This window comes from Ambystoma mexicanum, chromosome 5p, assembly GCF_040938575.1.
Source record: "Ambystoma mexicanum isolate Mex_15411 chromosome 5p, UKY_AmexF1_1, whole genome shotgun sequence".
Taxonomy (NCBI): Eukaryota; Metazoa; Chordata; class Amphibia; order Caudata; family Ambystomatidae; genus Ambystoma; species Ambystoma mexicanum.
In genome coordinates this window covers 44,344,764-44,369,598 of record NC_090930.1, presented here as the reverse complement: position 1 = coordinate 44,369,598, position 24,835 = coordinate 44,344,764, and the positions used below count along the sequence as shown (strand labels likewise).

At 44.7% G+C, this 24,835-nt stretch overlaps 1 protein-coding gene across 1 annotated transcript in view; it reads right to left on the bottom strand.

Annotated features, from left to right (window-relative positions):
- IL2RG (interleukin 2 receptor subunit gamma) overlaps positions 1-24,835 on the bottom strand; it is a 507,701-nt gene that overhangs the window by 269,298 nt on the left and 213,568 nt on the right. The window contains exon 7 of the mRNA XM_069612395.1: positions 10,735-10,819. Within this exon, the coding sequence (XP_069468496.1) occupies positions 10,735-10,819 (85 nt within the window). The remainder of the gene's footprint in view (positions 1-10,734; positions 10,820-24,835) is intronic.

Sequence of the window (24,835 nt, the reverse complement as noted above, 5' to 3'; positions counted from 1 at the left end):
ACATCACCACACTCTAACATAGCCAAGCTCTAACACCTCCAAGTTCAAACATAGCCAAACTCTAACATCGCCGGGTTCTAGCATAGCCAGCTCTAACATTGCTACGTCTAACATCACCACACTCTAACATAGCCAAGCTCTAACACCTCTAAGTTCAAACATAGCCAAACTCTAACATCGCCTAGTTCAAACATAGCCAAACTCTAACATTGCCAAGTTCTAGCATAGCCATCTCTAACATTGCTACGTCTAACATGACCACACTCTAACATAGCCAAGCTCTAACACCTCCAAGTTCAAACATAACCAAACTCTAACATCGCCGGGTTCTAGCATAGCCAGCTCTAACATTGCTACGTCTAACATCACCACACTCTAACATAGCCAAGCTCTAACACCTCCGAATTCAAACATAGCCAAACTCTAACATCGCCGGGTTCTAGCATAGCCAGCTCTAACATTGCTACGTCTAACATCACCACACTCTAACATAGCCAAGCTCTAACACCTCTAAGTTCAAACATAGCCAAACTCTAACATCGCCAAGTTCAAACATAGCCAAACTCTAACATCGCCGGGTTCTAGCATAGCCAGCACTAACATTGCTACGTCTAACATCACCACACTCTAACATAGCCAAGCTCTAACACCTCCAAGTTCAAACATAGCCAAACTCTAACATTGCCAAGTTCTAGCATAGCCAGCACTAACATTGCTACGTCTAACATTGCCATGCTCTAATATAGCCAAGCTCTAACACCTCCAAGTTCAAACATAGCCAAACTCTAATATCGCCAATTTCTAGCATAGCCAGCACTAACATTGCTATGTCTAACATCACCACACTCTAACATAGCCAAGCTCTAACACCTCCAAGTTCAAATACAGCCAAACTCTAACATCGCCGGGTTCTAGCATAGCCAAACTCTAACATCGCCGGGTTCTAGCATAGCCAGCACTAACATTGCTACGTCTAACATCACCACACTCTAACATAGCCAATCTCTAACACCTCCAAGTTCAAACACAGCCAAACTCTAACATCGCTGGGTTCTAGCATAGCCAAACTCTAACATCGCCGGGTTCTAGCATAGCCAGCACTAACATTGCTACATCTAACATCGCCATGCTCTAACATAGCCAAGCTCTAATACCTCCAAGTTCAAACATAGCCAAACTCTAATATCGCCAAGTTCTAGCATAGCCAGCACTAACATTGCTACGTCTAACATCACCACACTCTAACATAGCCAAGCTCTCACACCTCCAAGTTCAATCACAGCCAAACTCTAACATCGCCGGGTTCTAGCATAGCCAGCACTAACATTGCTACGTCTAACATCACCATGCTCTAACATAGCCAAGCTCTAACACCTCCAAGTTCAAACATAGCCAAACTCTAACATCGCCAGGTTCTAGCATAGCCAGCTCTAACATTGCTACGTCTAACATCACCACACTCTAACAGAGCCAAGCTCTAACACCTCGAAGTTCAAACATAGCCAAACTCTAACATCGCCAAGTTCAAACATAGCCAAACTCTAACATCGCCGGGTTCTAGCATAGCCAGCTCTAACATTGCTACGTCTAACATCACCACACTCTAACATAGCCAAGCTCTAACACGTCTAAGTTCAAACATAGCCAAACTCTAACATCGCCAAGTTCAAACATAGCCAAACTCTAACATTGCCAAGTTCTAGCATAGCCAGCTCTAACATTGGTACGTCTAACATGACCACACTCTAACATAGCCAAGCTCTAACACATCGAGGTTCAAACATAGCCAAACTCTAACATTGCCAGGTTCTAGCATAGCCAGCTCTAACATTGCTACGTCTAACATCACCACACTCTAACATAGCCAAGCTCTAACACCTCCAAGTTCAAACATAGCCAAACTCTAACATCGCCGGGTTCTAGCATAGCCAGCTCTAACATTGCTACATCTAACATCACCACACTCTAACAGAGCCAAGCTCTAACACCTCGAAGTTCAAACATAGCCAAACTCTAACATCGCCAAGTTCAAACATAGCCAAACTCTAACATTGCCAAGTTCTAGCATAGCCAGCTCTAACATTGCCAAGTTCTAGCATAGCCAGCTCTAACATTGCCAAGTTCTAGCATAGGCAGCTCTAACATTGCTACGTCTAACATCACCATACTCTAACATAGCCAAGCTCTAACACCTCCAAGTTCAAACATAGCCAAACTCTAACATCGCCATGTTCAAACATAGCCAAACTCTAACATTGCCAAGTTCTAGCATAGCCAGCTCTAACATTGCCAAGTTCTAGCATAGCCAGCTCTAACATTGCCAAGTTCAAGCATAGCCAGCTCTAACATTGCTGCGTCTAACATCACCACACTCTAACATAGCCAAGCTCTAACACCTCGAGGTTCAAACATAGCCAAACTCTAACATCGCCAGGTTCTAGCATAGCCAGCTCTAACATTGCTACGTCTAACATCACCACACTCTAACAGAGCCAAGCTCTAACACCTCGAAGTTCAAACATAGCCAAACTCTAACATCGCCAAGTTCAAACATAGCCAAACTCTAACATCGCCGGGTTCTAGCATAGCCAGCTCTAACATTGCTACATCTAACATCACCACACTCTAACATAGCCAAGCTCTAACACCTCCAAGTTCAAACATAGCCAAACTCTAACATCGCCGGGTTCTAGCATAGCCAGCTCTAACATTGCTACGTCTAACATCACCACACTCTAACATAGCCAAGCTCTAACACCTCTAAGTTCAAACATAGCCAAACTCTAACATCGCCAAGTTCAAACATAGCCAAACTCTAACATTGCCAAGTTCTAGCATAGCCAGCTCTAACATTGCTACGTCTAACATGACCACACTCTAACATAGCCAAGCTCTAACACCTCGAGGTTCAAACATAGCCAAACTCTAACATTGCCAGGTTCTAGCATAGCCAGCTCTAACATTGCTACGTCTAACATCACCACACTCTAACATAGCCAAGCTCTAACACCTCCAAGTTCAAACATAGCCAAACTCTAACATCGCCGGGTTCTAGCATAGCCAGCTCTAACATTGCTACATCTAACATCACCACACTCTAACAGAGCCAAGCTCTAACACCTCGAAGTTCAAACATAGCCAAACTCTAACATCGCCAAGTTCAAACATAGCCAAACTCTAACATTGCCAAGTTCTAGCATAGCCAGCTCTAACATTGCCAAGTTCTAGCATAGCCAGCTCTAACATTGCCAAGTTCTAGCATAGGCAGCTCTAACATTGCTACGTCTAACATCACCATACTCTAACATAGCCAAGCTCTAACACCTCCAAGTTCAAACATAGCCAAACTCTAACATCGCCAAGTTCAAACATAGCCAAACTCTAACATTGCCAAGTTCTAGCATAGCCAGCTCTAACATTGCCAAGTTCTAGCATAGCCAGCTCTAACATTGCCAAGTTCAAGCATAGCCAGCTCTAACATTGCCAAGTTCTAGCATAGCCAGCTCTAACATTGCTACATCTAACATCACCACACTCTAACATAGCCAAGCTCTAACACCTCTAAGTTCAAACATAGCCAAACTCTAACATCGCCAAGTTCAAACATAGCCAAACTCTAACATCGCCGGGTTCTAGCATAGCCAGCTCTAACATTGCTATGTCTAACATCACCACACTCTAACATAGCCAAGCTCTAACACCTCCAAGTTCAAACATAGCCAAACTTTAACATCGCCGGGTTCTAGCATGGCCAGCTGTAACATTGCTACGTCTAACATCACCACACTCTAACATAGCCAAGCTCTAACACCTCCAAGTTCAAACATAGCCAAACTCTAACATCGCCGGGTTCTAGCATAGCCAGCTCTAACATTGCTACGTCTAACATCACCACACTCTAACATAGCCAAGCTCTAACACCTCTAAGTTCAAACATAGCCAAACTCTAACATTGCCAAGTTCAAACATAGCCAAACTCTAACATTGCCAAGTTCTAGCATAGCCAGCTCTAACATTGCTACGTCTAACATCACCACACTCTAACATAGCCAAGCTCTAACACCTCGAGGTTCAAACATAGCCAAACTCTAACATCGCCAGGTTCTAGCATAGCCAGCTCTAACATTGCTACGTCTAACATCACCACACTCTAACAGAGCCAAGCTCTAACACCTCGAAGTTCAAACATAGCCAAACTCTAACATCGCCAAGTTCAAACATAGCCAAACTCTAACATCGCCGGGTTCTAGCATAGCCAGCTCTAACATTGCTACATCTAACATCACCACACTCTAACATAGCCAAGCTCTAACACCTCTAAGTTCAAACATAGCCAAACTCCAACATCGCCAAGTTCAAACATAGCCAAACTCTAACATTGCTACGTCTAACATCACCACACTCTAACATAGCCAAGCTCTAACACCTCCAAGTTCAAACATAGCCAAACTCTAACATCGCCGGGTTCTAGCATAGCCACATTGCTACATCTAACATCAGCACACTCTAACAGAGCCAAGCTCTAACATCTCGAAGTTCAAACATAGCCAAACTCTAACATCGCCGGGTTCTAGCATAGCCAGCTCTAACATTGCTACGTCTAACATCACCACACTCTAACATAGCCAAGCTCTAACACCTCGAGGTTCAAACATAGCCAAACTCTAACATCGACAGGTTCTAGCACAGCCAGCTCTAACATTGCTACGTCTAACATCACCACACTCTAACATAGCCAAGCTCTAACACCTCCAAGTTCAAACATAGCCAAACTCTAACATCGCCGGGTTCTAGCATAGCCAGCTCTAACATTGCTACATCTAACATCAGCACACTCTAACAGAGCCAAGCTCTAACATCTCGAAGTTCAAACATAGCCAAACTCTAACATCGCCAAGTTCAAACATAGCCAAACTCTAACATTGCCAAGTTCTAGCATAGCCAGCTCTAACATTGCCAAGTTCTAGCATAGCCAGCTCTAACATTGCCAAGTTCTAGCATAGGCAGCTCTAACATTGCTACGTCTAACATCACCATACTCTAACATAGCCAAGCTCTAACACCTCCAAGTTCAAACATAGCCAAACTCTAACATCGCCAAGTTCAAACATAGCCAAACTCTAACATTGCCAAGTTCTAGCATAGCCAGCTCTAACATTGCCAAGTTCTAGCATAGCCAGCTCTAACATTGCCAAGTTCAAGCATAGCCAGCTCTAACATTGCCAAGTTCTAGCATAGCCAGCTCTAACATTGCTACGTCTAACATCACCACACTCTAACATAGCCAAGCTCTAACACCTCTAAGTTCAAACATAACCAAACTTTAACATCGCCAAGTTCAAACATAGCCAAACTCTAACATCGCCGGGTTCTAGCATAGCCAGCTCTAACATTGCTATGTCTAACATCACCACACTCTAACATAGCCAAGCTCTAACACCTCCAAGTTCAAACATAGCCAAACTCTAACATCGCCAAGTTCAAACATAGCCAAACACTAACATCGCCGGGTTCTAGCATAGCCAGCACTAACATTGCTACGTCTAACATCACCACACTCTAACATAGCAAAGCTCTAACACCTCCAAGTTCAAACATAGCCAAACTCTAACATTGCCAAGTTCTAGCATAGCCAGCACTAACATTGCTATGTCTAACATCACCACACTCTAACATAGCCAAGCTCTAACACCCCCAAGTTCAAACATAGCCAAACTCTAACATCGCCGGGTTCTAGCATAGCCAGCTCTAACAATTCTACGTCTACCATCACCACACTCTAACATAGCCAAGCTCTAACACCTCCAAGTTCAAACATAGCCAAACTCTAACATTGCCGGGTTCTAGCATAGCCAGCTCTAACATTGCTACGTCTAACATCACCACACTCTAACAGAGCCAAGCTCTAACACCTCGAAGTTCAAACACAGCCAAACTCTAACATCGCCAAGTTCAAACATAGCCAAACTCTAACATTGCCAAGTTCTAGCATAGCCAGCTCTAACATTGCCAAGTTCTAGCATAGCCAGCTCTAACATTGCCAAGTTCTAGCATAGCCAGCTCTAACATTGCTACGTCTAACATCACCACACTCTAACATAGCCAAGCTCTCACACCTCCAAGTTCAAACACAGCCAAACTCTAACATCGCCAAGTTCTAGCATAGCCAGCTCTAACGTTGCTACGTCTAACATCACCACACTCTAACCTTGACAAGCTCTAACACATCCAAGTTCAAACATAGCCAAACTCTAACATCGCCAAGTTCAAACATAGCCAAACTCTAACATTGCCAAGTTCTAGCATAGCCAGCTCTAACATTGCTACGTCTAACATCACCACACTCTAACATAGCCAAGCTCTAACACCTCCAAGTTCAAACATAGCCAAACTCTAACATCGCCGGGTTCTAGCATAGCCAGCTTTAACATTGCTACGTCTAACATCACCACACTCTAACATAGCCAAGCTCTAACACCTCCAAGTTCAAACATAGCCAAACTCTAACATCGCCGGGTTCTAGCATAGCCAGCACTAACATTGCTACGTCTAACATCACCACACTCTAACATAGCCAAGCTCTAACACCTCCAAGTTCAAACATAGCCAAACTCTAACATTGCCAAATTCTAGCATAGCCAGCACTAACATTGCTATGTCTAACATCACCACACTCTAACATAGCCAAGCTCTAACACCTCCAAGTTCAAACATAGCCAAACTCTAACATCGCCGGGTTCTAGCATAGCCAGCTCTAACATTGCTACATCTAACATCACCACACTCTAACAGAGCCAAGCTCTAACACCTCGAAGTTCAAACATAGCCAAACTCTAACATCGCCAAGTTCAAACATAGCCAAACTCTAACATTGCCAAGTTCTAGCATAGCCAGCTCTAACATTGCCAAGTTCTAGCATAGCCAGCTCTAACATTGCCAAGTTCTAGCATAGCCAGCTCTAACATTGCTACGCCTAACATCACCACACTCTAACATAGCCAAGCTCTAACACCTCCAAGTTCAAACATAGCCAAACTCTAACATCGCCAAGTTCAAACATAGCCAAACTCTAACATTGCCAAGTTCTATCATAGCCAGCTCTAACATTGCCAAGTTCTAGCATAGCCAGCTCTAACATTGCCAAGTTCAAGCATAGCCAGCTCTAACATTGCCAAGTTCTAGCATAGCCAGCTCTAACATTGCTACGTCTAACATCACCACACTCTAACATAGCCAAGCTCTAACACCTCCAAGTTCAAATATAGCCAAACTCTAACATCGCCAGGTTCTAGCATAGCCAGCTCTAACATTGCTACGTCTAACATCACCACACTCTAACATAGCCAAGCTCTAACACCTCTAAGTTCAAACATAGCCAAACTCTAACATCGCCAAGTTCAAACATAGCCAAACTCTAACATCGCCAGGCTCTAGCATAGCCAGCTCTAACATTGCTATGTCTAACATCACTACACTCTAACATAGCCAAGCTCTAACACCTCCAAGTTCAAACATAGCCAAACTCTAACATCGCCGGGTTCTAGCATAGCCAGCACTAACATTGCTACGTCTAACATCACCACACTCTAACATAGCCAAGCTCTAACACCTCCAAGTTCAAACATAGCCAAACTCTAACATTGCCAAGTTCTAGCATAGCCAGCACTAACATTGCTACGTCTAACATCGCCATGCTCTAACATAGCCAAGCTCTAATACCTCCAAGTTCAAACATAGCCAAACTCTAATATCGCCAATTTCTAGCATAACCAGCACTAACATTGCTATGTCTAACATCACCACACTCTAACATAGCCAAGCTCTAACACCTCCAAGTTCAAACACAGCCACACTCTAACATCGCCGGGTTCTAGCATAGCCAAACTCTAACATCGCCGGGTTCTAGCATAGCCAGCACTAACATTACTACGTCTAACATCACCACACTCTAACATAGCCAAGCTCTAACACCTCCAAGTTCAAACACAGCCAAACTCTAACAACGCCGGGTTCTAGTATAGCCAAACTCTAACATCGCCGGGTTCTAGCAGAGCCAGCACTAACATTGCTACATCTAACATCGCCATGCTCTAACATAGCCAAGCTCTAACACCTCCAAGTTCAAACATAGCCAAACTCTAATATCGCCAAGTTCTAGCATAGCCAGCACTAACATTGCTACGTCTAACATCACCACACTCTAACATAGCCAAGCTCTAACACCTCCAAGTTCAAACACAGCCAAACTCTAACATCGCCAGGTTCTAGCATAGCCAGCACTAACATTGCTACGTTTAACATCGCCATGCTCTAACATAGCCAAGCTCTAACACCTCCAAGTTCAAACATAGCCAAACTCTAATATCGCCAATTTCTAGCATAACCAGCACTAACATTGCTATGTCTAACATCACCACACTCTAACATAGCCAAGCTCTAACATCGCCAAGTTCAAACATAGCCAAACTCTAACATTGCCAAGTTCTAGCATAGCCAGCTCTAACATTGCCAAGTTCTAGCATAGCCAGCTCTAACATTGCCAAGTTCTAGCATAGCCAGCTCTAACATTGCTACGTCTAAAATCACCACACTCTAACATAGCCAAGCTCTAACACCTCCAAGTTCAAACATAGCCAAACTCTAACATCGCCAAGTTCAAACATAGCCAAACTCTAACATTGCCAAGTTCTATCATAGCCAGCTCTAACATTGCCAAGTTCTAGCATAGCCAGCTCTAACATTGCCAAGTTCAAGCATAGCCAGCTCTAACATTGCCAAGTTCTAGCATAGCCAGCTCTAACATTGCTACGTCTAACATCACCACACTCTAACATAGCCAAGCTCTAACACCTCCAAGTTCAAACATAGCCAAACTCTAACATCGCCGGGTTCTAGCATAGCCAGCTCTAACATTGCTACGTCTAACATCACCACACTCTAACATAGCCAAGCTCTAACACCTCTAAGTTCAAACATAGCCAAACTCTAACATCGCCAAGTTCAAACATAGCCAAACTCTAACATCGCCAGGTTCTAGCATAGCCAGCTCTAACATTGCTATGTCTAACATCACTACACTCTAACATAGCCAAGCTCTAACACCTCCAAGTTCAAACATAGCCAAACTCTAACATCGCCGGGTTCTAGCATAGCCAGCACTAACATTGCTACGTCTAACATCACCACACTCTAACATAGCCAAGCTCTAACACCTCCAAGTTCAAACATAGCCAAACTCTAACATTGCCAAGTTCTAGCATAGCCAGCACTAACATTGCTATGTCTAACATCGCCATGCTCTAACATAGCCAAGCTCTAATACCTCCAAGTTCAAACATAGCCAAACTCTAATATCGCCAATTTCTAGCATAACCAGCACTAACATTGCTATGTCTAACATCACCACACTCTAACATAGCCAAGCTCTAACACCTCCAAGTTCAAACACAGCCACACTCTAACATCGCCGGGTTCTAGCATAGCCAGCACTAACATTGCTACGTCTAACATCACCACACTCTAACATAGCCAAGCTCTAACACCTCGAAGTTCAAACACAGCCAAACTCTAACAACGCCGGGTTCTAGTATAGCCAAACTCTAACATCGCCGGGTTCTAGCATAGCCAGCACTAACATTGCTACATCTAACATCGCCATGCTCTAACATAGCCAAGCTCTAACACCTCCAAGTTCAAACATAGCCAAACTCTAATATCTCCAAGTTCCAGCATAGCCAGCACTAACATTGCTACGTCTAACATCACCACACTCTAACATAGCCAAGCTCTAACACCTCCAAGTTCAAACACAGCCAAACTCTAACATCGCCAGGTTCTAGCATAGCCAGCACTAACATTGCTACGTTTAACATCGCCATGCTCTAACATAGCCAAGCTCTAACACCTCCAAGTTCAAACATAGCCAAACTCTAATATCGCCAATTTCTAGCATAACCAGCACTAACATTGCTATGTCTAACATCACCACACTCTAACATAGCCAAGCTCTAACACCTCCAAGTTCAAACACAGCCACACTCTAACATCGCCGGGTTCTAGCATAGCCAAACTCTAACATCGCCGGGTTCTAGCATAGCCAGCACTAACATTGCTACATCTAACATCGCCATGCTCTAACATAGCCAAGCTCTAACACCTCCAAGTTCAAACACAGCCAAACTCTAACATCGCCAAGTTCTAGCGTAGCCAGCTCTAACGTTGCTACGTCTAACATCACCACACTCTAACCTTGACAAGCTCTAACACCTCCAAGTTCAAACATAGCCAAACTCTAACATCGCCAAGTTCAAACATAGCCAAACTCTAACATCGCCGGGTTCTAGCATAGCCAGCACTAACATTGCTACGTCTAACATCACCACACTCTAACATCGCCAAGCTCTAACACCTCCAAGTTCAAACATAGCCAAACTCTAACATCGCCGGGTTCTAGCATAGCCAGCACTAACATTGCTACGTCTAACATCGCCACATTCTAACATAGCGAAGCTCTAATACCTCCAAGTTCAAACATAGCCAGCTCTAACATTGCCAAGTTCTAGCATAGCCAGCTCTAACATTGCCAAGTTCTAGCATAGCCAGCTCTAACATAGACAAGCTCTAACATCGCCAAGCTCTAACATCAGCAAGTTCTATCGCTTTGAACCCATACATCACCAAGCTATAAACTTTGTGACACTTGGAAGCTCATATGATTGGTAGATAGTCACTTACCGAAAAGTTGCCATTGTACGTGTTGAATAGATCTTCAAAGTTCTTGCTTGGGTTCGGGATCTGTGGGAGGATGACCACCCGAATCCTGGAAAATGAGAAAGAGCAGAACAGTTATTTCTGTGATCTGATGGAGAGTTACTGCGAAACAAGCAACACTATCTGATATTGTGGAAATCGCTCTTATTTCCATATTGTGTCTATATTAATACCTTTGTTGCTAAATCTACACTAAACCTATTTTCGTTTCTGGCAAGTATTTCTGTACCCCTCTCTCTCTTTCTCTTTCTCTTTCCCCCCCCTCTCTATCTCTCTCTCTCTCTCTTTCTCTCTCTCAATCTCTATCTCTATCTCTATCCCGCCATCTCTCTCTCCCCTTATCTCAATCTCTATCTCTATCTCTATCCCTATCTCAATCTCTATCTCTATCCCTCTCTCACTTTCCCTATCCCTATTTCTATCTCCATCTCTATCTCTCTCCCTCTCTCCCTCTCCCTATCTCTATCCCTGTCTCCATCTCGATCTCTCTCTCACTCTCACTCTCCCTATCTCTATCCCTGTCTCCATCTCTATCTCTCTCTCTTTCTCACTCTCCCTATCTCTATCCCTGTCTCCATCTCTATCTCTCCCTCTCTCACTCTCCCTATCTCTATCCCTGTCTCCATCTATATCCCTCTCCCTCTCTCACTCTCCCTATCTCTATCCCTGTCTCCATCTCTATCCCTCTCCCTCTCTCACTCTCCCTATCTCTATCCCTGTCTCCATCGCTATCCCTCTCCCTCTCGCACTCTCCCTATCTCTATCCCTGTCTCCATCTCTATCACTCTCTCTTTCTCACTCTCCCTATCTCTATCCCTGTCTCCATCTCTATCTCTCTCTCTTTCTCACTCTCCCTATCTCTATCCCTGTCTCCATCTCTATCTCTCTCCCTCTCTCACTCTCCCTATCTCTATCCCTGTCTCCATCTCTATCTCTCTTCCTCTCTCACTCTCCCTATCTCTATCCCTATCTCAATCTCTATCTCTCTCTCTTTCTCACTCTCCCTATCTCTATCCCTGTCTCCATCTCTATCTCTCTCCCTCTCTCATTCTCCCTATCTCTATCCTTGTCTCCATCTCTATCCCTCTCTCTTTCTCACTCTCCCTATCTCTATCCCTATCTCCATCTCTAGCTCTCTCTCTTTCTCACTCTCCCTATCTCTATCCCTGTCTCCATCTCTATCTCTCTCCCTCTCTCACTCTCCCTATCTCTATCCCTGTCTCCATCTCTATCCCTCTCCCTCTCTCCCCATCTCTATCCCTGTCTCCATCTCTATCCCTCTCCCTCTCTCCCTCTCCCTATCTCTATCCCTGTCTCCATCTCTATCTCTCTCTCTTTCTCACTCTCCCTATCCCTATCTCTATCCCTGTCTCCATCTCTATCTTTCTCTCTTTCTCACTCTCCCTATCTCTATCACTGTCTCCATCTTTATCTCTCTCCCTCTCTCACTCTCCCTATCTCTATCCCTGTCTCCATCTCTATCTCTCTCTCTTTCTCACTCTCCCTATCTCTATCCCTGTCTCCATCTTTATCTCTCTCCCTCTCTCACTCTCCCTATCTCTATCCCTGTCTCCATCTCTATCTCTCTCTCTTTCTCACTCTCCCTATCTCTATCCCTGTCTCCATCTCTATCTCGCTCTCTTTCTCACTCTCCCTATCTATATCAATATCTCCATCTCTATCTCTCTCTCTTTCTCACTCTCCCTATCTCTATCCCTGTCTCCATCTCTATTTCTCACTCACACATTTAAAACTGCAGAAAGTGGGGCTTATTGCTAACATTCCAGCTGAATAAGTGACCCACAGAAACTGTCTCCGTGCAGGTAAGTACCCTTCTTAGTCAGTTATGGGCAGGGGAGGGGGGAGGTTTAACATTATAGAAAGTTCCCCATTGTATGAAATGTGTAAAAGTTCACAGACAGAACTGTGGTTGGGCCTCATTACAAGTTCGGTGGTGCAGTAAAAAAGTGGCGGTAATTCTGTTCCGGCAATGGAATTATTGGCGTTTTTCCTGCACTGCCAAGTTATTACTCTAGAGCTAATGTGTCGGATATACCTCCAGCAAGAAGCTGGAGGTAAATTGGCCTTTTGACATCCAAAAACCGTTGGATTTGTCCTTTGGTAAATCTGACAACAATCCCCCTGCAGCCGCATGGATTCTAAAAATGGGGAATTACCACCACTTGTAATCCTGTTGTAAACCCACAGGACCTTCAAATTACTATCAAACTTGTAATGAGGCCTCAAAGTCAGGTAAGTACTGGCTAACCTCGTAGGTGCGGGCAAGGGACAACCAACCCCAGTGTAACCCCCTGAAGACCTTCAGTGCCACCATTTTTGAGGCCCAGACACCCAGAGAGGGGAGGGAGCAGATCAGTATTCTGGCCAATGGATTCCAATGGTGAACTACAGCAAAGGGGAGACTGCAGCCTACCATCATTCCAGGACCCAGGGCACCCTGTGCAAGAAATCCAGGGGGCAACTACCCACAGTGTCATATTCAGAAGATTTGACTCAGGAATGGCAAAACACACCAGTGAGTGAAAGCTTTCTCCCAAAAAGGGCAGGATACAGCATGCGGTACCCAGTACCTTGCAACATGGCCCAGTGGCGATCCAGACAACCTACAAGAAGAATAAGGTACTTCCCCAGGAGGACAAACCACCCGCCAGAAGAAGCAGCAAAGACAAAGTAGGCACCTAGAAGGCGAGAGAGCCCACCAAGCAGAAGAGGACAGCCCAAGGGGCAAAATGAGGCAGCCAGCCAACAGAAAATGGTTCCACTGTGAGGGCAATGGTGGAGGTGACCCAGGACGGCCCAGTAAGAAGCAGGGGAAGAATAATGGTGACACACTGCACCAAATACTCCCTAACCCGTGGCAGTTGGTCCTGGAGGGTAGGCAAAATGACTGGCTGCCTGGTGCTCCTCTGAGTCATATAGGACACCTAGACCCACCCGCCCAGTCCCAAGCACTTGCCTTCAGGCACTCCTGCACTGCCACCTGGCCTTCCTTGCACTTCCTTGGCATGTTCCCCTTGGAGGCCAGCCTTCCTGCACTTAACCCAGGGCCCTGTCCTACTGGGTGCACCACTCCCCCTTCCCCTCCCTTGCACGTCTTGTCTGAACACTTACAAGATCTAAATGATGCTAGGCCTAGTAAGAACGGTTGTCTTGTTCTCCCCTGTTTTCTCCCTCCCTGCCTGGTTGCGCCTTGAAACACTTGTGTATGGGCGCATTATAAATAACCTATAAATAAATCAATGGCACAGAAAACAGGCCCTAACATGGTACAGCCAGTCCAGCTAGTAAGGAGGACTGGGGGGAAGATGAGTGACAACTCAGTAATGACATCCAGTAGCCAAAAGAAGAAACCATAGTGAAAATAAAGGACTCAGGGCCCGGCCAGTATGGCTAAACTTCATCCTAGAAAAGCAAGAGCCCATCGTCATGGTGTAGTGAGAATTTGCACTTGTCAGAGAAAATGCAGTTCAGATAATGGCCTAAAATGAAGTGAAATGAGAAAAGCCTTTCTGGAAGAGTGAGAGGCACTTATCAAAAATTATGCATCCTGTTGGATTGCATATTTTGCTGGCTGTCATGATAGAAAGCTTGTCTGTTTGAAGTACAGAATCCCTATAAATATGCACGCTCCAGAATATTTTTCAACAAGTGAACAAATGAACCTGGTCAACTGCAACCGTTTCCGAGGCCTTTGGATATGAGTCCAGAGACTGGCTGGGCGATGCACAACAATTCATAGAAGTCTGAACTCTTGGCACTTGTTGAAAAATACGAAGGCCCAGCATGTGGTTATCAGCAAAATAACTCAGCCTGGCTCCCAGAACACTTCACAGCCTCATAACTTAAGAAAAACTCAATTTCTCAGCATATCTCATCATTTGAATAATTTCAATTCCATGTGCAGAGAAAATGTGTATGTAATTTTAAAATGCGCCCCTTTCTTTTCAATGGTGAACTTATTAAAAAATGCAATTATAAATGAATAGGTACCCTTGTGAGTTTTCATTTAAAATAATGTGAAATCCAGGTAGAAACCAAATCTCATTCATAGTCACAGTTTCTTTATTTTGCCATGTTTTCACTTCAATTTTATTAATACTGTGATGTATTTAAAAGTTGAGAAGAAACACCCCTGAGCCTATTGTTTGGGGTAATTTGAAATTGTTTGAAATTGACTTTTCTAAATCCTAACCGCAGTTCAGGAATGCAGTCACAGCATATGAGGTCACACAAGATCAGATCAATTGTGCTGAAACAGTTTTTTGACATTAAGCTTGTGGATAATGCCAGATGGCTGGCTTAATGAATAAACTTCAGAGAGACCTGCAAATATATAATTTCAGACCCCTCATAAAATCCATCAGCTAACAGTCATGGGACTGCTATCTGATATTCTGTGCACAGCAAAATTAAACCCGGCTTCACCCTATTTTCATATCAGAAAAGAGAAGATGCTGGGAATGTAGCAACACTGATGTCTCAAGGTTAAAGTCAGCCTCTTCATAATTTACAAATTGAAGAAAAGTCCTTTGTGTGCACTTTTGAAGAAACATTTAATTATTTAAAAAATAAGATCTTTGTGATGCAAGGTGCGATCAACTCAGGTTTAGTTGCAGATTGTAAATACAAAATATGTCTGTTTACATAGGAAATATGTAAGGAATGTCTGGAAACATTAGGAGATAATTAGAAAAATGCTTATCTCTGAAAGTATAAATCATTGTGGGACAGGTGGCAAATGTGATTGTGAGCACTGATCTACAGATTAGAGTAATCTATATGATATTAAACTTGCACAATGAATTCCAAAGTTATACAAAAGAAAATAGAAATACTTCTCCAGAAGTTAGGAGTGAGCATCACCCCTCTCTTACAGGTCGTAGGACTGAGAAAGCAACACCTCTGGCACAGTCTCAAGAGAGGAGTCAACAATATTTAACAGTATGCACACAGAATAGAGAGATTGTTTACTAATACAGATGCACATTAAATATTTTCGGAATACAACTACAACTGGAGGTGGTAGGGGAGAGCTCAAACCATTTGACAACTGTTTTGCAGGCAGGCTAGAGAGAGAGCTCCTCACAGAGATAGAAATCTGGGATCCAGGCAACCAGCCACCCTGGTCGAGGGAGAAATTCCAGGCTGAGGGGATCCAAGCTGATTCCCAAAAACATTAGACCACTTTCGAAAAGTAAATAAGAGAAACCCCAATATAAATTTAAATGTGCCAGAGTGCTGTTGATGGTAAATCTGGGGAATAGAAAGCTGGGAATTGAAGGGAAATGCAACTGTGACAAAGATATAGGTACATTTTTAAAAATAACGCCCTGTTTCTCCCAGTTACATTGAATTTAAAATAACATGCCATTTCCTTAAGGCCCAATGCCTTTTGTATTGAGAGGCGTCATTTAAAAATACACAGCTTTTTGATGTAATTTAAATGCAGAGCGGTTTTGTAAGACTAAGCAACATGAAATGGAACCCTTGGCTCATGTCGACACAGCATCACACAGGTCATGGTGTATTCGCACACACTATCGCCTAATGTGATAACATGCACCAGTTTTGCATTCCAGGCCATGTCTAGTCATAAATCAGATATTTGCGCAATCGAAATCAACACGGATAATTCATTAGATTCATAGAAAATCGTGCAAAGTGTAAAAACCTTTGCAGTCCCTTATTTTGAAATGCACAGACAGACTTGTGTACATAGTGAAAGGGCAGGAGTATTTTGACATGGGATCTGTTACTGGAGAATAGCACATCTGTAGCCGAAAAGCACATATAGTTTGAAAGTAGCACACACATGTTTAGTGAGGTTTGCACACACATGTTCATTGAAAGCTGTACATACATATTTTGAAAAGACTGCATACATGTAGGTTCAGCGCACAGTGAAAAATCCCTAAGAGCATTCTTTTATGAATCCAAACCTGTGTGAGCCAAATGGTAGGTGGCCATTGTCTACATTTACATAACCAGCACTTAGCCAATACATTCACAACCCCACACTCAGGGGAGGGAAGGTGAAATAATACATGTTTGAAATGTTGTTTGTTCAAGTAATTTTCTTTAATACCATACTTGTCTTAATGCAGGAGAAAATTAAGAGTTTTGAGCCAAATGCCTACACTGGCCGAAAAGCAGCAATGTTATCATTAAAGTGAACTGGGTTGTCTAGATTGAAGCAAACAGAGAAGGAGTGTATTCAACATGGCAGACAATACAATGGGCCTCATTACGAGTTTGGCGGTAGCCGTGCCCTTCATAAGGGCACGGCTACCGCCAAACTCGTTACAGGCACCCGCGAATGGGCCATTACCGGCCCATTACAAGTTGAATGGGCCAGTAATTGGCCATTCGCGGGTTACGGTATGGCCGGGCTCCTGATCCCCATTCTGCGCCATCGGGCAGAATGGGGGTGGAGAGCATGGTTGCACCCGCACCGTTTATAACAGTGCCGGTGCAATCACGAGTTCTGCTCGCGGGTGCCATCTCGCACGCCTGGTCTGACCAGGCGTGCTGAGCGGCACCCGTAAGCAGAACTCGTAATGTGGCGGTATGGTAACAATAGCGCCGGTGGCACTACCAGTGCCGTTGTTGCCTTACCGCCACATTCGAATGAAGCCCAATATATCTTTATATATAAAGCTGAAGGTATGTATGTGTGTGTGTATGCTTGTACGGCTATGCAAAGCCACACCGTTGAACCCACTGCTACCAAATTTTGCCTGGATTACTCTTTTGCCTGGGGCAAGATTGTAGTTTATGTTTGGATGCAAAAATTTCACCTCCGTAGATACTCTCATTTACAGATTCTCCCCCGATTCACTACAGTAGTAGAAGGAATCAAAATTTGTGAAAGTGTCTGAAGCAAAATGTTTGATGTGTTGGTGTTTTACTACTGTATACAGTTTGAAAGTGTTAAAGGGGATTAAAAACAAAATTAAAAAATGTTTTATCACACCACTCCAAACATGGGAAATGGCAAGGTTACAGTTTACTTAAGTTCATTCACGAGAAGAGCGCACAATCAATCAATCAATCCTTCTTGGACATATTCTCAAATGTGCTGAATCCATTGAGTGACTGAAACATGCCGCTTGAAACATCACTTGGAAAAGCTCCATCTAATGCAAAGCGAAAATCAATATCAAGGGTTTCTGAAACACAACAAACAGCAGCACAACTTAACGACCAGAGGACAAGAGCAACTTTCTCTGGGGCAAATGAGATGCCAGAGCAAACTGAAGCAAGTCTTGCTGGTGTGAGGACAAGAGCAACATCCTCCAGAGCACAGGAGACACCAGAGCAAACTGGAGCAAGACTTGCTGACAAGAGGACAATAGCAACATCCACCAGGGCACATGAGACGCCACTCGATCAGGACACGGGCAACGCCGAATACCCCATCTACTATACATATAGAACATACATATAAAATTGAGATCGGAAATGAATGTTTGCATGTAAACGTGTAGAGAGATTTACAAAATCTTGTTTGGTTGATTATTGGTTTATGAGTCTATAATATTGTGGGGATCTCCATGGTGTAAAGTTGGAGACCACCTTGATTTAAAATTGGAGTCAATTCTTTTCAATAAAGTTTGAGGTTTGCGAATCACACTGTTTCCTTGCCCAGAATTGTGAGAGTTGGGAGTGTACATCAGGGGGCATTAGAACACTCATATTGCACTTGCCAAAACTATAAATAAACCTGTACATAGGCATTTCTACAAATGAACATTCTCCAGCAAGTCTGGTGAGAACCCACTGATCTGGGGAATGTACCCATTCACTCATGCACTAGCGGCAGTCTTCCAATCACACACCAAATAGAAAATAAAGGTTTTGGGGCCCATCCAATCAGGATGGCCTTAAACACTGAGGGCCTGATTCATAGAATGTTTTGCACGGTGCAAAGTGACATTGCACTGCACAAAAATAATCTTTGCACTGCTCTATAAATCGGAGTGGCGCAGTGCAAAGTGACTTTTTGCTCGTGGAAAGTGACTTTGCACTGCATAAATACCCTTTGCACTGTTCCACAAATCAGGGTGGAGCAGTGACAAGTGACGTTTTGCTGGTGCAAAGTGACTTTGCACTGCATAAATACCCTTTGCACTGTTCCATGAATCAGGGTGTTTGTGGTGCCAAGTCACTTTGCATGGTGCAAAAAAATCCCTGAATCCGGCCCTGAATGTTTACTGGGGATATCCGGTGCAGGAAAGTGGCTTAGGCTAGTTTAAACCAATCTGCAGGGTGTAGGTCTTATTCTCAGAGTGAGCCCATTTTGTTTAGAAGCCATTTTAGGTCTGATCGTTGCCCCCACAGACAAAGGAATAGCCAGAAACAAAACGACTTAGAGAAGGACTTAAAAAATGCATTAGTCCTCTAATGGCTGCCATCTTGCTACACTGGGATATTAATGCGGTAATGTAGAGCTAAACTACAGCTGCCACTAGATGTCTCCATAACCTGGGTTCACATGATATAATCACTCTGAGGCTAAAATAGGGTGCTTTTAGCAGCATTTAAGAAGATTTACAAGTTGCCAATGCTGCACAGATTCTCAGGCATGGCCGCCATTTTGCACACGCCTGTTAGGTATCTGGGTGTATCGCAGGTAGACATGCTGCCGGCTGTCTTTTCTGACCGCTCTGGCTTTTATTTCAGAAGATTTAAACTGTTCTTTCTTTCTGCGCTGAGCTTCTTAGAGAATTGCCCTTAGTAGCAGTTACGCCTTCACCCATGTTTCGAGCAGCGTATGAGGAAGTTTATTTCAATTTTTACCGAATAATGAAAAGGTCTCATTGCTGCCCCCATGGTTCATGTTCTCATTTGTATGTATGACTGTCATGCATGCCAACCTTCCCGATTTAGGCGGGAGAGTCCCGATTTTTCAGTGAAAAATATTGCTATTTTTCACCCTCTCCCACTTAAAAATCTCCTTAGCCCCAATGCATTCCTATGGGAAAATGCATGTCTCCCGATTTCCTTGGGGAAATCTCCCTCCCAGGTATGTCACAATGTTGGCATGTATGGACTGTGGCTGTTCCTGTTTCCAACCTCGAGAATCTCACATCCTCATTATATTTTATTTTAACTTTAATTGCTTATAGCACGAACCTAGCTCAAGAGAAGTGGAGTTGTTTATAATGGGAGGGGCCAGCATTGACCTGGCCTTTTATGCAGTAGCACGTTACTGTTGGGGGAGGGAGTGCAGGATTTGTATTCGTCCGAGCGGTAATTTCATGCATCATTACACGCCTCTGTCTGAATCCAGTGGTCGAAGTGGGCGGGAGCAGTTGGGAGCAGTGCGCCTCTACTTTTTTAAATCAAATTTGACTGTTTCTATACTTTTATTTTTTTTTAAAACCATTGGTTTTGTTTTAAAATAAAAGTGTAGGAAGATGTTGAAACTTGCACTTCAGTGCACTGCACTGAACGTTCCCTTAAACAGCCGGTGCATTTGTTCAGGGGTTTGTATTGTGCGCGGGAGGGGGCGTGGTAATGGGGTTTGTGGGCAACGAGGGAAAGCCAGCAGGGAACATAGTTCCACTACTTCTTTTTGTACACTTCAACCACTGTCTGAATACCTGGTATGTGCCTCCTTCAGTCTCCAGCCTGTGTTTGCTTGCCCTGCAGTTGGTCATTACATTCCTGTGTCTCTGTCCAAAGCCATGCCGGTGCCTGTTTCCGTCTCAAGCTTGTGATCACTTGCTTTATACTTGGTCATTGTTGTAGCCTAGGCCAACTCAATCAACCATAAATCACACAGAGCTGTGGTATGTCTCACCTTTCTTTATTCCAAACAGAAACCCCTTCCCTTGTCCCTCCGCTAACTCCCACTCCCACACCCTCCCGAGGTCACGTGACCTGCCTTTGGGGATTTAACTGTTACCCTGCAACACCTCGCCTTGTTTATCATAAAAGTTCTCAGCTCACATTTTTTCGATCAGCCGTGATGGTGTCTTCACCAGTCGATGCGGTCTTCCCGGTGATTCGCGGGTCCGCCTAGTCTTTCCTCAGCTTCCCGTCGGTCCCCGTTCCGTTGGTCCTTCTGTCTTTCTGTTCCCCTTCTTCTTGTGTCGGTTCAGGGGTTTCTAGTTCAGGTGGATGGAGCCGGCGGAGGAACAATGCACTCCAAGTTATTTTGCGTCTGTCTCCTGTCGCAGTGACCATCGACCATTTGACTTCGGTCACGAGGAATGGTTCAGGGTCATATCTCAAGTCTGTTTTCCTCTGTTGTCTTTGTCATACCAGGACAGGCTCACCTATCTGTACTTTATGTTCCTTCGCCCTTCTTCGCTGGTCGGTCCATTCCTCGTTTTTCCTTTTCTTCTCTGTGTCTTGTTCTCTTATCTCTGCGTCTTGCTCCGCCGTGTAGTTCTCGAGTTGTATTAGGCGCGTTCAGGGTTTGTATCTTATCATTATCTCTGTTGGTGTGTTCCCCGTAGCTTCATGTGGTGTGTCCCGGTACTGGTTCAGCCTTTGGCACAGTGCTTGGGGAAAAGCTGTTTGATTGAGGAGGGCCTTCTGTCTGGTCCGCTTGATGGTGGACATGAAGCACTCCACCATCCCATTGGCCTATGGCCACAGTGGTGCTTGATGCTGGAATCCTAAGTGGCCCGCAAACTTCCTGAATTCCTGTCCTTGGAATTGGGGTCTGTTGTCTGTCTTCACAACATTTGGCACCCCCCATTCGCTGAATAGTTTCTCTATAACTCCCACTATTTGCAGGAAAGCCATGGACTGCACTTGCTTGATTATTAGGAATCTCGAGTATTCCTCCATCGCTACTAATAGGTTGCCCCCTCCTTCTATGGGTCCATTAAAGTCCATCGGCACTCAATGCCAGGGTCCTTCTGGAAGTGTCACTATTTGCAGGGGGCATGGGTGTGTATTTGATGCAGATTTTAGGCAGGCTTGGCAGTGTGTTAAAGTGTCCTCGACTACTGCTTCTATATATGGGAACCATACTTGGATGGGTAGTATCTTTTTGGTATTTGCAATGTCTTTCTCGAGTGTTTAGGGGCCACTAGGCAACTTCCTCGCAGTAGGACTCCTTGCTCGGTGGTGGCTAGCGAATAGTGTGATGGTGAGCGTCGGTGGGAGTGCGTTCTCTGACAGATATCTGATGTAATGTTCCACTTCCTTTCCCATTGTCTCTTCACTGTGCCCTGACTGGTACCAGGATAGGTAGTCCGCTGGGTTTGCGTCACAACCGAGTTTGTAGATGATGCAGAAGTCGTATTCCTGGACTCTGATGCCCCATCTCCAAATGTGTGGAGGCATTTTGGTTTTCAGGGTTTCTAACGATAGAAATTAGTGCCTGGGGGTCCATTATGTGTGTAAATGGCTGTCTGATGACAAAGTGATGTAATTTCCTGCATGCCCATACAGCCGCAAAGCTTTCTCATGCAGCTTGGGAGTATGCTTGTTCGGTGGAGGACAGTGCCCTGCTGGCATACGCAACGATGTACCTCTTCCGCTGTCGTGTTCAGTTTGGGTGAGTATGGCACCAAGGCTCACTGGGCTGGCGTTGACAGTTATCTCTGTGTTTCTACCTGGGTTGAAGTATGCTAGTCTGCGGTTGCTGACAAGCTCTGCCTTTATTGTCTGGAATGCTTCTTGGCAAGGTTTGTCCCATGTGAACAGCATGTCTTTTTTGAGTAGTTGCCTTAAGGGGTCGGTGAGGTTTGGCATAGTTTGGAAGGTAGCGAGCACAGTACCCTGCCATGCCCAGGAATGATCGCAGTTCGGCAACCCCTGTCGGTGGAGCCAGTGCAACTATCGCACTGATCTTCTCTGGGTCCGCCATTATCCCTTGGTTTGAAAAGATGTGCTCGAAAAATCTGAGGCTGTCTCTGTTAATGTCACATTTGTACCCATTTAAGATAAGGCCTGCTAAGTGTAGGATCTCGCACACTCGGGTTAGGGCTTGATCGTGTGGTTCTTGATAGGTGCCGAACATGAGTATGTCATCACTGTAGTTGAGCACATTGGGTACTGATGCAATTAGTCTGCGGATAGTCTCCTGAAATCTTTCTGCAGCTGAGGATATTCCAAAGTTAAGCTGCTTGTAGTGCAAGAGTCCTTCATGTGTTGTGAATATAGTAATGGGCCTTGAATTGGGGTGAATGACCAACTGGTGGTACCCCCGGTTGAGGTCTAATTTGGAGAATTGGGTGGCTTAGTTCAGTCTGACCATCATGTCCTCTATATTTGGGCCCGGGCTTTCTTTCTCTTTGGATCGCTGCATTTGATACGTGCATGTCGACACAGAGGTGTAGTCGGCCACTTTATTTTGGCACGACAACTAGTGGTTACACCCATGGGGTGGGGCCACTTACCCTTTCAATAATGTCATTATCTTGTAGGCGTTATAATTCTTATGTCACTTGTGCCTACAGGTGAAACCCCACAATGAACTGATGGTTCAGTCACCCAATCAGGACAGTAACCTTTGGGGCTGCACTGTCGCCCGGTGCCTCGCTGATCAATCTCACGTACTGCAATATCGATCTTGTTGATGGTACCTTCTCTGGTCTTGTCTTTCATCTTCTTGGTCTCTGGGTGGATTATCAAATGAATCCGGCCTGTGGTTGGGTTGTGAATTTGTATATGGGTCTGTCTCGTAGTTGCTGGTGTGGGCTCCAGTTTGGTGGGTGTAATACCCTGCAGGGCTTGGTGGGTAGTCGTAGTCCTCTGGATATTTTGGTGGCAGTTGTAGCGCCAGGTCTTCCATCGCTCTTACCATTTTGGTCTGGGGTAGGAATGTCGCTGTGTTTCATCCTGGCTTCACCCTCTGGGTATATTGATCTGGGTGCATCCTGTAACCAAGTCCTTGGGTTTGTTCTTGCTGTCTCATTGACCTGGGGTTGATGGGTGGCCTGTGGTTCGGGAGATCCAGGTTTCTCTCTTGGCACATTGCTTGGAAATGGTTCTCCTGCCCGCACCTCATACACATCTGTTCTATGGCTGGGCATTGCCCCCTGTGAGGGTATTCAAAACCACATAGGTTGCACCGTCTCTCTCCTTAGGGTTTTTGGTGTGGGCTCCTCAGTCCGGGTCTGGGTGGTGGCACCTGGGTTCTGGCACCCATAGCTGACACAGCATGCATAGCTGCGATACTGTCACTCTTCCCGGAGTTTTCAGTGGCTGCCGCTTGCCCATCTACTCCCTCATAAACTTGATCTATGAACTCTGGTGGCGACAGGTTTTATTTAGGAGGTGTTTATTGAACACTGAGGATGTGCACTCTTCTATTATCCTTAGTCTAATGGCCTTTCAGTCTGAGAAATTTGCGAAATCACAGTGGGTTATGTTCCTTTGTAGACGTATGACAAATTCTCCAATGGTTTCATGGGGGAGTTATGTGCACTGATTAAAGGAGTATCTTCATAGTCTCTATTGGGTAAGATGACTAGCTTCTTATTGACAGCCGCTATCATCAGGGCATACGTGGTCTTGTCCTGCATCGGGATGGCTTTCAGGATGCCTCTGATCTCTTTTCCAGCCAGATTAGCAAAGATGTCTGTTTTATTGGGTGAGTCCTGGTCTCCTATGGCCTTCATGAAGTCTTCAAATTCTTCCATCCATTCTTCCCATCTTTGTCCCTGATCATTGTGTGGCTGTAGCACAAAAGCGCTGGACAGTCTGTGGAATGCAGCCCTCAATGTGGTTCCTGCCAAGGGGTTTACTGGTGCCGACAGCCCCTGTGGGCACTTGTGCGTTGTCCTCCAAGGTGTCTTAGTGTGTCTTAGTGTATCTCGGGTAGCAGTGTTTGGGTTATAGGCGGTAAGCCCGGTAGCGTTGCTCTTTTGTTGGGGGTCTGTTGTCTGGTTCTGGGTTTATTGTGGTTTTGTTTTCTACCCACTGTGTTCCCTGCGTGGATATCCAATTTCTATTTATTGAAGTCTTTCCCCTGTGTCTCCTTCCTCTTTTTACCACCTTTCAGAATGCCTGTCAATTCCTGGTGTTGCCTTTCTCAAGTTATAGATATTCTCCTGCTAATGTTTTGTCTCCAGCCTGT